The sequence below is a fragment of the Myxocyprinus asiaticus genome, chromosome 1 (assembly GCF_019703515.2).
Source record: "Myxocyprinus asiaticus isolate MX2 ecotype Aquarium Trade chromosome 1, UBuf_Myxa_2, whole genome shotgun sequence".
NCBI classification, from domain to species: Eukaryota; Metazoa; Chordata; class Actinopteri; order Cypriniformes; family Catostomidae; genus Myxocyprinus; species Myxocyprinus asiaticus.
The window spans coordinates 64,149,804-64,163,257 of NC_059344.1; the positions used below are offsets into that span (position 1 = coordinate 64,149,804).

At 39.0% G+C, this 13,454-nt stretch overlaps 1 protein-coding gene across 1 annotated transcript in view; it reads right to left on the reverse strand.

The window, feature by feature from the left end:
* LOC127423106 (ankyrin-2-like) overlaps positions 1-13,454 on the reverse strand; it is a 101,739-nt gene that overhangs the window by 17,717 nt on the left and 70,568 nt on the right. Inside the window, exons 32-39 of the mRNA XM_051667201.1 lie at positions 11,487-11,694; positions 10,667-10,763; positions 8,572-8,800; positions 8,205-8,330; positions 7,963-8,085; positions 7,490-7,522; positions 7,033-7,054; positions 473-5,368 (exon numbers count right to left, since the gene is read on the reverse strand). Of these exons, the coding sequence (XP_051523161.1) occupies positions 473-5,368; positions 7,033-7,054; positions 7,490-7,522; positions 7,963-8,085; positions 8,205-8,330; positions 8,572-8,800; positions 10,667-10,763; positions 11,487-11,694 (5,734 nt within the window). The remainder of the gene's footprint in view (positions 1-472; positions 5,369-7,032; positions 7,055-7,489; positions 7,523-7,962; positions 8,086-8,204; positions 8,331-8,571; positions 8,801-10,666; positions 10,764-11,486; positions 11,695-13,454) is intronic.

The following is a 13,454-nucleotide window of genomic DNA, read 5'->3' on the forward strand; positions in this document are numbered from 1 at the left end:
GAAGGTCATACGTGGTTGGAACAACACAAGGGTAAGTAAATGATGACAGAAAATTCATTTTGGGTAACCCATCACTTCTTTAACCTTTATGCAGTAGAAATCATTACCATGTCATATATGTCTCAAGCAATGAGAAATCAATGTGCAATCCATCAAACATGAACAAATATATAATTAACCGTCCCAGGATTTGTAAATTCAAAATTATACAATGTAATATCACCATAAATATGTCATAAACTTTTTGCAATGACTAAACTAGCAAAAAAACTAGATTCCTCTGTTTTATTGCTAATCATGAGTTTTAAAGACACATAGAAGGAAAAGAGACAGTCACAAACACAGCTCAAACATCACAGAAGCACCACGAAGAGTTGAAGCTTTAGTTACAAGACAGAGAGGCAGCACCTTCATCACTGAGGAGCTGAGGCAGATGAGAAAGAGAGAATGGGCCCCAAGAGATGGGGGATACCTTGACTTCGGACTTTATCAGCTGGGATTCGTTCCATCTGCGTCTCATCAGGGTCGTCCCATCTAGGCTTAATGACCAAAGGATCCTCAGGGAAAGGTATTTGCATGTCAGGGAAAGGTTCACCCTCTATTACTAAGGCATCAGTGGTGCTGCTTTCATCATTAGATAAGGCACCAGCCCCCTCTTTTTCTTTCTCTGCCTGAGCCAAACTCTCCACTACCTTAGCTGCCTCATGACTAATCTCTTCAAAAAATGCAACAGACTGTTTGTTTGTGTCAGTGGGCTGGACCTTTTTTGATTTTGGTGGTGTGGAGGTTTGGATTGGCTGGCCAGGCTTTCCCCTGACTGGTAGTCTTGATTGTAGAGTTTTAACTTTGCTGGACAAGTCAGTGCTTTTTGGACAACCCTGGTTCTTTTTGGTTGTTGTCTTGGTAGAACCACTTTCACAGAAGCTCTTGGCTTTGGAAGACTTTGTTATGCTGGAGCTTATGGATGGACCTGTGTCTGTCTCAGACTTTCTCCTTGATTCAGGTTTTATTTGCAACTTTGACTTCTTATCCTTAGCAGGTTCTACATGCTTCACAGATGCCTCAGAACCACATTCGGACCGGAGGGAGCTGGCCTTAATGGGAATTCTAGATTTTGGTTTCTCCTCCTCTTTGGAGGTGGATATGTATTTTCTAGTTGCAGATGATGGAGAGGCTGCAATGTGACTTTTGGAGGCAAGTTTACTTTGGGATTCTGAGGTAGGGGAGGTCTTTTCAGGGGTTTTAGGTAGTTCTATAACTAAATGCTGATCCTCTGGGGAGGAATCTGAGGACTCTTGGTCCTGTCGGGAACAAACTGATCTAGTAACTATTGACACTGCGGTCTGGATATTAGTTATGACAGTGTCAGAAGAACCAGGATAAGACAATAAATGTCTCTCTTTCACTTCTTTGTCTGATTTAACGTCTACTGTTCCTGTAATTGTTTGGTCTTTCTCTGAGGATTTGGTTAAGCCAGAAACATCCAATTTAATAGGGGTTCTGGTCTTTGAGGCATCTGACTTTGTATCTGCAGGCAAATTACATTCAGCTGAGGGATGGACAGATAAATCTGTAGCCTCTATAGAGAGATTATCATCCTCCTCTGCCTTAATCTGCAAGGAGAGATTGCAGCCAGTCTTATTCACTGCATCTCTGGGCGCTCTACCAGGTTCATCCCCTCCTACTTCTGCTATGCCCTCTTCAAAGGGTTGATCTCCAATTTGGAAAAATGCAAACTCTTCTTCCTCATAGCTCCTTTTTGTCATGTCTATCGCACCACTTCTCGTCATCTCAAAAAGCTTTCCCTCTTGGAAGAGGAAAGGGTTTTGTTCACTTGTCGGTGTACCCTCTTCAGTAGGTGTTCTTCCTGGGGTTGTGTCTGGAGACGCCCCTTGGGAGTGCCGATCATCCACCAGGCCCAAGATCTTTTGTTCTTCCTCTTTGACTCTTGCTGCAAATGCTTCATCATTCTCACGCATTGAACTCCAGGCATCTGTGTCTGCTTTTGCTGTAACTCCTCTAGATTCAGTCTTAGGAGGTTCCTCCTCAGCATCATCTTCCTCTGTGTCATCATAAATACCTTTTTCTGGTTTAAATGTTTCTTTTGTTTGCCCAATTACAACTGGCATAGAACCAATGTCATGGCTGCCACTACAAATATCTACAAAAGATGTCCCTTTATGCCTCATGTAATCACCTTTAACCTCATCTGTTACATTACGTTCTTCCTGACTATGCGATTTGTCAACTTTTTGGCGATTATCTGCTTCATTTTGCTGTTCATGGCTGTAAATCTCTTGACTTCCCTTGAATTTTTTTAAGTTTTCCTCTTTTTGTTCATCAGTTTTATTTGCAGCCGCTTTGTTGCCAATAGAGGCATTTTTGTTCAACTGCACTAACTCTGAATTAATACATTCTTTGTCCTTAAATTTCTCACTGTGAGATTCATGAGGGGCTTGAGGTTTTAAGGTATGCTTGTCTGAGACAGACAGAGGTGTCCCCATTGTTGATTCAGCCAAAGATGCTGCACTGTGGGTCATGGTTTGGTGAATGTCTTCAGCTGTTTGGGGGCTCTTATGTTTACCTGCTGGAAAAGGAGAGTGAGGTTGTACTTTAATGATGGGTTCAACAGATCGTGCTACCTCTGACGCTTGTTTGGGCTCAATAAAGCCAACATTATCCACAGAGGACATTTCATGTTTGGATGAAAGCCCAAACAGTTTGTTGCTGTTATCTCCTGCATCAGACTCTACCAAGGTCTGAGAGAACTCATTATCTTTTCTAATGTTCTTTTTTTCTTTTTCATCTTGTTCCATTTCATTAAATGTTTTTATTTTGGCAGCCATTTTAAACATCTCTTCCTCTGGAGTTATTTTCCTCTGTGTCAGGCCACACTTCAATTCATCTTCTACTGCTTCCTCAGGAATTACTATTGGCTTAAAGGGAACAATCGGGACCATGGGATCTGGGGTTTTGGGATTGACCACATAACTTACCTCTTCAGAACTTGGTGTGTCAGGTGAGAGAGGACTCTTACCAGAACTTGTCATCAGGGACGTCTGCTCGCAACTGTCTCCATCAGCATTACCCTCCTGTTCTCTGAGCATTCTACTACGCAAACTGTCTGGGGGAATTTCAGGGGCTTTGGAGGATGTCAGGTGCGCTGTGGTCACATTGTGTTGTTCTACTGTAGGTAGAAAAGCCAGGATGGTTTTCTGCTCTATGGGACTGCTTTCTAAGGAGTCACGGCAAGGGGATTCTTTTGTTGGACTAGGCTCAATAGAGTCTGGGGTTTTATGGGAAGAGTTGTCTTCCATCAAAGGACTACCCTCTAAAGAGTCCTTGTGGCTAATAGTAAAAGAGTCATCAGCTACTGGACTAAGGGTCTCTGAATCTTGGTGTCTAAGGGTCAGCACTAAACCACTATGATCCTTTGTAGCTGCCCTTGAGGCCAGGGAGTCAGTAGAGGTTGGTGGTGGCTGACAATCAAAGGTTTCATCATCACTTAAAAAGCTCTCTAATGTTTCAGATGCTCTTTTTGTCAGTTTTCGGGATTTAGAGGGCTTGGATGATACAGAAACAATGTCTTTAGCAATAGATGTTGTTTCATCCCCAAATGTAACAACTTTGTCATGAGGAATGCACATGGACTCACTTTTTGTAGGATCATCCACTGCTGGGAAACTAATTGAAGCTTCATCAGTTGTCTTCACCCCAGTAGAAAAGGAAACAGACGGTTTACATGTCTTGCCTTTAGGAGTGACTGCTACATATTTTGAGGTCTTTCCGAGCACAGACTGAGCTGGTTTCTTGGGTGATAATGAAAAGCTCTCAGGGCTTGTCTCTGGAGTCTCAACCATGCCCTCATATTTGTAACTTTCCTCAGAACTCACTGAGGCTTCCACTTTGGCATTGGGCGAGTCGACCAAGCCTTCATGTTTAAGGCTGTCAGAGCTGTCCTCTGTACCATTATCAGGTAAAAGGTATCTGCTGTGTTTTGACACATTTTGAGAAATTGCTGTTTGATCTGCTTTTGTATCTTCTCTAAAGTCTTTAGAGAGCTTTGATTGTGAATTTATTTTGAGTTTCTTTTCTTTGTGGTGGTCTTCAGGCTTCACAACATTATGAGACACTTCATGTGAGGGTTCTTGGTGAAGACTTGCTGACTTTGTGAGTAGGGCCTCTGGTTTACTGGTTGAGCATTTCATTTTGGAAGGTCCTTTGTTTTCAAAGAGGCCAGACTTTCTCTTTGAGGGGTCTTGGCCAGTTTGAAATGCTCTCATTAGTTCTCTTACAGACATAGTTTCTTCTAGTTTCTCAGGCTCAGGTTTTGGTGATCTGGGAGGTGTCTGTTTTTGGGGTGAAGCAGATGTTTTTTTCTGGCCTGATATTTTATGATCTTTGACAACAGAGGATGCTTTGCTTTCAGCTGCTTTATATGGTGTTTTCTGGCCTATCTGCTTTTTATGGCCTTTTTGCTCTTCTTCTACTTTCTTTTGAAGAGCCTCAACTTTCTCTTTAATTGAACCAATTGGTGTCTCCTCAACCACTGGTGACACAGGAGATTTTTTTTGGTCTTCAGGGGTAGACAGTAGGGAATCTCCTTCAGAAGACTTCCCAGTGCTCTTACTGACAATGCCTTCTTTTGTACTACTTGACTGGTTTTCATCTGTGTGTCCTTGAGGGCCTTTCTTTCTGAGAGGCTTTTTCACTTCTGTTGTATGAGGTTTAGAGTCTTTTGCTACTGTTGCAAAAGTTTTTTGACCACCTCTGCGCAGAACAACCTCAGTGAACCCTTGCTGTGACACAGTTTCTTGGGATACAGTCCTAGATGTTTCAGGCGCATCCAATAGATATTCCTTAACTTCAACACCAGGAACAGTCTGCATGCCAGAAATGTCCCTAGCACCCTTTGATTTCTGTGACCCTCGATTGACTCTAACTTCCTTTAGAAGTGATTCTTGAGATGCAAAGTCAGCCATCATTTTGGCTTCTTCAATTTCAGTGTCGGTTAGGAGAACCCAGCCCTCATCTTTCCTATACGGCCAACTCTTTGTCATGGTGGACTCTTCCTTCTCACATTTTCCACTCCTCAGAATTTCACTAACTTTCTCCAAATCCTCTTTGACCTTTTCCATTATTTCAAAAGGTTCTGCTGACACCTCCTCCGCCCCCTTATCTAAATAATCCCCTTGAATACGACTTTCTTTCTCAGAAGAATCAGTGATCAGAATAGCAGTCATTTTAATAAGATCTTGCTTCATCTCTGAGACTTCAGAGAGTAAATCTGGACTTGCGAGAGCAGGAGAGTCTTGAATCAACTGTGTTTTCAGGAATGTTTCAGTTGAAGTTTCAGTGTCTTCATCATCTTGCATTTGTGATACAGGACATTTAAGGAGCAAATTAACCAAAGTTTAAATTAAAGGGACAGAGATTGGAAAAGGAGATAAGGGATAAATTCTGAACAAAATATCAAGGATCAGAAGGCATCAAGATGTCAAAAAAGGTAAGTGAAAAGTGGGAGGATAAGTAGAGGGTCTACTGGACAAATGGGAGAATAACAACTGCAAAGCAAATACTAACCAAGCCTTAAAGACAAGAGAAGAATAAGCAGGAAATACTTGCTTATCCACATTTTGTTCAGCAGCACACTCACACGCAAACAAAAAGTAAGACAAACTAACGTGATAAAAAGGTGAAAATAAGTCAACCCAAACACTCTGACATATACTGAAGAACACTAACACAAACTAGAATTTTCAAGATTGCTCAAGATGTATAACTCATGACTACAGAGGAAAAAAATGAGAGAAAAAGAGAACTCAACAAAACAACTCCTTTTTAAAAAAGAAAGCCAGTGATATGCAACTAAATGTGGAAATAAATGCATTTCAATACACAACAAAAATCTTTATATCATAACTGAAAGTGACATTTTGAAATTAATTTCAGATTAGGAGTGGTAATGGCGGACAGTATTTTACAAAGAGCTGTGTTAAAAGATCATTCACACATCCAAGACAGCATTCAAAACACTGCATAAGTTGTTATTTCTGTGGTACACTGGGGTTATTTAACATGCTAATGTGTAGTAAGTGTTTAATTTAAACTATTCCTACTTTCATCTGCATACTTGCCTAATGTATATATAGTGTAGTTTGCTTAAAGCTCACATTACATAGTGTGATGATTCATATTTTCTGATGCAATCTATTCATATCCAATTCATGAACCAATATAATCAGTAGGCCTATTTATGCAATTGATGGCACACATAATTTAATCAATAAAAAGAAAAAGAAAGAAAATTGCACAATAGGTAATCCAAAAACACAATGAACACTTCAATGTTTTGTTTGTCATACATTTAGATAAAAAGGGAATCCTCTTAATAGACTGGCTTTATGTATGTGTAAAAATAATACGACAAGGATTTTTGCAGAAAATATGCACATAAAAAAAAAGGATCTAAGGAAGTGCACACCTACAGATTTGGATGGGAATCATAATTTGCTTTGCAGATTGTTATTGCATTTAATGAAGGGAACAGGATTCTAAAACAGTTGAAAACATGAACATCACCACAGTATTAATAAAATGTACCTTGTTCAAAAATTCATGAATTTCTCACTGTATTTAGAGATTTCCATAACTGGAGGAAACTACAGTAAAAATAAATCTAATGGATATGTCTATAGCCAAAACAGTGAAAGGTTGGTGGTGGGTATTAATGTCTATAATTGAATGTTTATTTTTGTTGTAATGTACAAATACACAAGTAAGAAAATAAGAGTTTAATAAGGCATATGTTAGAATGTTAAGCCTTACACTTACACAAAATTAATTAAACAGAGAAAGAATGTTAACTAGTTAACTCATACAAACACAATGTCACACATGATTATTTTATAGAATGTTAATGTCATGCTTTGTGAGATATTCAACAGTGGTGACATTCTCAGTTAGTATGTTTCGTGCTAAAGCGTCAGGTACAAAACAGCAGGTTTTAATAAATTATACTAGATATCTTACATTTCTCAAGTGTTCGGCTTGTCTGTAAAGAGAAACAGGTGAAGAAAATTCAATTGTATGCAGGCTATGAATGAACAGACATATTAAAAAGATTTTACTTTGTTACTTAATGCTATTTAACCCTGCACTCTACACAAGTAGTCTGGGTGATAACATTACAGTTATCACAGCTATGAAAAAAAAAAGTACAGTAGTGAGAAAATGTGTGTAAACCCTTTGAAATGATCTGGATTAAATTTTTTGCAGGAATGGCAGCTAAAAAAACAAATCACATTTAAGGAGCCATTCATGCAAATCCAAAGTGTTTCAAAACATTTATGCACATTTACTGGTCACACTTATCTCTGTGCAATAGAACAATGATAATTTTTAAAGTGGCACTGGACAGAGTTTTGAACTGAGATATGGGAAGAAAGCGAAAGGCCTCATGTTAAGCAAAGTGCAAAAACGCAGTTACCTCCTCATCAGGTTCTTGATCTGAATCTGATTCCTTTAAGGAGCAAGAAGCAGCAAAGGAGGAAGAGAAGATAGAAGGACAGAGAGACAGGAAAGATAGAAGGGGATAGAGAGAGCAGGCAAAGCAGTTACCATAGCAACAGAACATATTTGAGGCTAGCCAATGAGGCTTGGCGTGACAGGGGTTAGGTGCAAAAGAATGACACAAAATGCACAACTCAAATCTGCTACAACATGCACAGGATTGACAAATTCAATTTTGTAACACTCCAACTATGTCTTACAAAGTTTCTCATAAGTTGAATTTTATATAAAACTATGCAACAATAATATCATGGCTACAAAGTGAACAAAATAATGCATGCAAACCTGCCATGAAAACTGACAGCAAATGAATAATTGCAAAATAAATTAAGATTAAATATTTCAGCCAAAAATCCAGTTTCTGTAACCTGAGTAGTAGCATGAGTTTACCTTCGAGTAAGCTGGTAGTGTGATGTTTAGATTACATATGGCACCATGAGTCAAACTCCTATAAGATCTTGGATCTTTCGTGAAGGACAATCGTCCACAAGGCTCTTGCGTGTTGTCTCGTATCTGCAAGTAATTTACCAAGGACACAATAATGCAAAGTTTTCTAAAAGATCACCTACTTCTATAAAAGGTATAACTGCTGAATAATAACTTAATCTATCCATTCCTTATAGTTGACTCACTTTGATAAAAAGAGCCAGTCGGTTTTCTTTAAAGGCGTAGAAGCTGAAGACATGATGCTGGCCACTTTTTGTCAGGGGGACCAGGTTTCCAAAACAGTCTACAAAGATAGGCTTTCCCTCTAGAACCTATAATGCAACATATCGACAATGTCCAAGTTACAAACTCCTACAGATCAGATTACATTAGGTCAATATTAGAGTGGAAATCTTTCGAAATAATTAATGAACCATTACATAAAGGCAGATATCAAATGGATAGTACTGACTCTAAATTCTGATTGGATAAGTCGTGTTTCAAGCCGCTGTAAAATGCAGTTAAATGCAACAGTGTAGATGTTTGGAGGTCCAGGCCCTGTCTATCACCCACCTCCACATCTCGACTGCGTGCCACTTCTGTAAAGTTCTCTTGTTGCTCCAACGTTTTGTCCATTTTATCATCAGTCATACAGAAACAGCGCAGTCGAGCCTCAATAGGGTCGTGCGTCTTGGCAAAGATGACGAATTTGGCCATGTATGGTACACAGATGATCTCTCGATACACCTGAGTGGCAAAGTTAACCGACTCCTGCACCTGCCTGCAGTCTACCAACCAGAATCTGATGATGTAAAGATAAAGAGAGGATATTGGTCAAAATTTGTTTGGGCATCAAACAAGATTTGCTCTTACAATAGGACAATTCCTTCTTGAAAATCACAAAATAAACTGGTTATAAATGCTGTCAATCTTAACTAACCGACATTACAAAACAAATGCATATACAGTGACCCCAGAATGTATTTTGATCCTTAAGCCACACTTAAAAATGTATGAATTTCATTATGTAAAATAAACCATCAAGTGGCATCTGCAAACACATGATGCTAGATCATTTCTCAGAACTAAAATTTGCATTTACTTGCAACTGGTGTCAAGGTGATACTTAGCAGATGTATGATGTCCATTTCCCTCAAGTTCACACAGGCTCCCTAGTAGAGCAACCACAGTATTTCAGTGTGCATGTGCTATCTTTCTTTAAATAAATGTCACTTGATACTTTGTTATCGACCACAATGACATTCATAAATTTTTTAGGGTAAGTGTGGCTTAAATGTCTAAATTAGAGGTAGACTAATATATTGGTTTTGACCAATTAATCTGTACCGATAGAGGCTTTTTGGAACAATCGGTTATCGGTTTTGCAAAAATATCTGCCGGTAGTTGCCAATAGGTTTTTTTTATTATTATCATTCCTCATGTGTTCCTCTGTGGCTGGCGCTGGATGATTCTACAGTTAAAACAGCTTTGTTCTTCAGTATAACAGCGGCCTCTATAGGTGACATAAAAGCAATCACTAACACCTTGTGGAGATTTGTTGTATCTAAATACAATCTTTGACAATATTCATCCATATTTGTATCCTCACTCCAATGCATTTTTTTTTCTCTCTCTCCCCTTTTCTCTCCAATTTGGAATGCCCCATTCCCATAAGTGCTCTAAGTCCTCGTGGTGGCGTAGTGACTCGCCTCAAGCCGGGTGGCGGAGAACGAATCTCAGTTGCCTCCGTATCTGAGACGTCAATCCACGCATCTTATCACATGGCTTGTTCAGCACGTTACCGTGGAGACGAAGTGCGTGTGGAGGCCCACGCTATTCTCCGCGGCATCCACGCACAACTCACCACGCGCCCCACCGAGAGCAAGAACCACACATTATAGCGACCACGAGGAGGTTACCCCATGTGACTCTACCCTCCCTAGCAACTGGGCCAATTTGGTTGCTTAGGAGACCTGGCTGGAGTCACTCAGCACGCCCTTGATTCAAACTCGCGACTCCAGGGGTGGTAGTCAGCGTCAATATTCGCTGAGCTACTCAGGCCCCATTCCAATGCACATTTTTACATTTTGATTCGATATTCAATTGTTTTAAATTGAAGCGAGGGAATGCAATGAGAAACGTGACTATATAGATAAACGTCCCCCGTCAGTACATACATTGTGTGGAATTCTTATTCCTCATTAAACTTCATCTGGTGAAATATATATATATTCACCTTGTGAATATATGGGCTAGAAAAAACTTAATTTTGTTATTACTAAAATATTGTAATGGAGCCAAGTCTCCGCTTGGGCTTGTTCATACAGTAGTTAAAAGTCCTACACTATACACCAAACCTTATTAAAGGGACTTTGGTTGAAAAATAAACTACTTCTAGGATTTTATTCATTTTTTACTCTTGTAGCCTTTGTGTCTGTGTCCGTCTCAAATACAGTAGTAAGGAAAGACTAAGAAATGCTTATTAAATTCTATACATTGATTTTAAAACTATCAGCCGATTAATCGGTTATTGGCCTTTTCCACCTTCTTAGTTATCAGTATCTGCAAACTCCACTAGCAGTCGAAGTCTAGTCTAAATACCTTTCAGGGTCACTGTATATATGTAATAAATGTATTCTAGCTTTTGTGTGTATAGCAGAGATCATACCTGGCAGATACATTTGTTGTAAAGGACACACAATCATTGGTAAAAGTTAATGGTGTAGTCCCAGTGATATCCTCCCATTGAGCAGGAGTAGTCCCACCTACACAAGTAAAAAGACAAGGTTTTGATTACAAAATGCATAAATGTTAAATATAAAACTACAATTATTGGACATTTTCATGTCTTCAATTTTGATACAGTATCTTCCATTGTTTCAAGGCTTGTGTCTTTTATTTTGAAAGTTCATGTTCTCTTTTTACTTATTCAATTCCCCTGCTTTATTTTGTCACATATAAATGTTGCTAATTTTGACAAGCTTCCTTGATAGCACACGCACATCACCCAGATGTCTATTTGATGTGTGTTTTTACATCTGGAAGACTATTTAGGCTGTTTGCTCATCTACAATATGTCTATAAGATGTTTCCTATCAGATGTCAATAAGACATTCAGCAGATGTCTTAGAGATGTTTATGAATGTTTGTAAATCTTTTTAAGATGTTAAGTAGATGTTAATTAAATTGCGATGCTTACCAGATGAAAAGATCTTAAACAGACATCTCGGAGATGTCAGTGTGCTATCTGGGTTATGTTACAGTGTCAGGATGCTTAAACAGATGTTTAAAATATCCACAGTCACAGTGTTTACACTTTTCAGATAATCAACCTACAAATAGCTTACTTTTAGTTGACTGCATATAAAGTTGAGAAAAACGAAATTTAAATATTCAAAATTACACCTTTAATGGATGTCTCGCACATATAGAACAAATGCAAAGCATTTTAAGTTTGTGAATGTGTGAATCCATGTGTACTTTCACACCTGTGATGCTGCATAACAAGCGTAATGTTGGTGTATTGCCGCCTCCAAACCCGCTGTGGATCTGGTCAGCAGAGCTCATCGGGACAGGGATCGTCATGGTGATGGGTTTATGAAACTTCCTCCTTCGAGGCTCCAGAGTGACTATAGGACTGAATGTGGCTTTATTACCCAAGATCTTCCTCACCACATCCACACACATGGGCTGAGACTGACCAAAGAACGAAGACCACAATGACAATTTTAGCTCAGCACTACCAGTCAAACGTTTGGACTAGGGATGTAGACGGTTAACCGGCATTAACAATTTGTTCAGCTAATAATATCGGTTAAAAACTAACTGAGAGGTTAATTAAAGAAATAACAGAGGTAATTTGACGGGTGTATCACGTAGGGTATTTTATGTACACACAAGGGCTCTGTTAACACTTTAACCACTAGCTTCCTCTCAGTCTGAACGACAAGGAAATATAAAGCGTGCGCTGTGGGATAATTTAGTCCGTGAAGACATGTTCTGATACCATATAAAAAATAAACATCTGCATGCCTCGACATCTAAGAGCATATAATAATTATATTTATTTATCACACATTTGCACATATACAGTGAAATTCTTTTTTTTTTTTCATATATCCCAGCTAAGCTGGGGTCAGAGTGCAGGGTCAGCCATGATACAGCACCCCTGGAGCAGGTAGGGTCAAGGGCCCAACAGTGGCATCTTGGCAGTGCTGGGGCTTGAATCCCTGACCTTCTGATCAATAACCAAGAGCCTTAACCGCTAAGCCAGCGCTGTCCCGCATAAGTTAACCGCATCAGTGCCTTTGGAGCAGGTTTCAGTCTCCGGGCTTACCGTCAACCGGCAGTGTTGCACCATACTGACCGCTGCCCACGTATATGATTTTTCTAAACAAAAATGATTAGGATTGCCCAGCAGCACAATTTGTGGGTAGACTGGCTGTTTTTATTCTTCCATTGTTAAACTGCCAAAAATTATTGCCTCGTAGGTTAATAGGATGTGCAAGCGATCCATTCAATAATGGCTTGTTATGAAATATACGGACGTAATATACGGTTGTTCATTCAAAGTTGATGTCATAACTATTGCTAAAATTGTACATCTGTCATATGAGCCTGTTTTGTTTCAGCCAGAATAGACCTTTGTCATGCCTGTTTGGTCACTTGTTTGATTCATGGCTTATCGGTTAATAATACTAGGTTAAAAGAATTTACTAAAATTTGCATCCCTAGTTTGGACACAACTTCTAATTCTTTATTATGATTCTTTTCCATATTTTAGAATAATAGTAAAGTGAACAAAACTACAATATATATATATATATATATATATATGCACATACATATACACTGGCAGCCAAAAGTTTGGAATAATGTACTCTAATTCACCAAAGTGGCATTCAACTGATCACAAAGTATACTCAGGACATTACAGATGTAAAAAACAGCACCATCACTATTTGAAAAAAGTCATTTTTGATCAAATCTAGACAGGCCCCATTTCCAGCAGCCATCACTCCAACACCTTATCCTTGAGTAATGATGTTAAATTGCTAATTTGTTACTAGAAAATCACTTGCCATTATATCAAACACAGTTGAAAGCTATTTGGCTCGTTAAATGAAGCTTAACATTGTCTTTGTGTTTGTTTTTGAGTTGCCACAGTATGCAATAGACTGGCATGTCTTAAGGTCAATATTAGGTCAAAAATGGTGAAAAAGAAACAGCTTTCTCTATAAACTCATCAGTCAATCATTGTTTTGAGGAATGAAGGCTATACAATGCTTGAAATTGCCAAAAAACTGACGATTTCATACAGAGGTGTACAGTACAGTCTTCAAAGACAAAGGAACAACTGGCTCTAACAAGGACAGAAAGAGATGTGGAAGGCCAGATGTACAACTAAACAAGAGGATAAGTACATCAGAGTCTCTAGTTTGAGAAATAGACGCCTC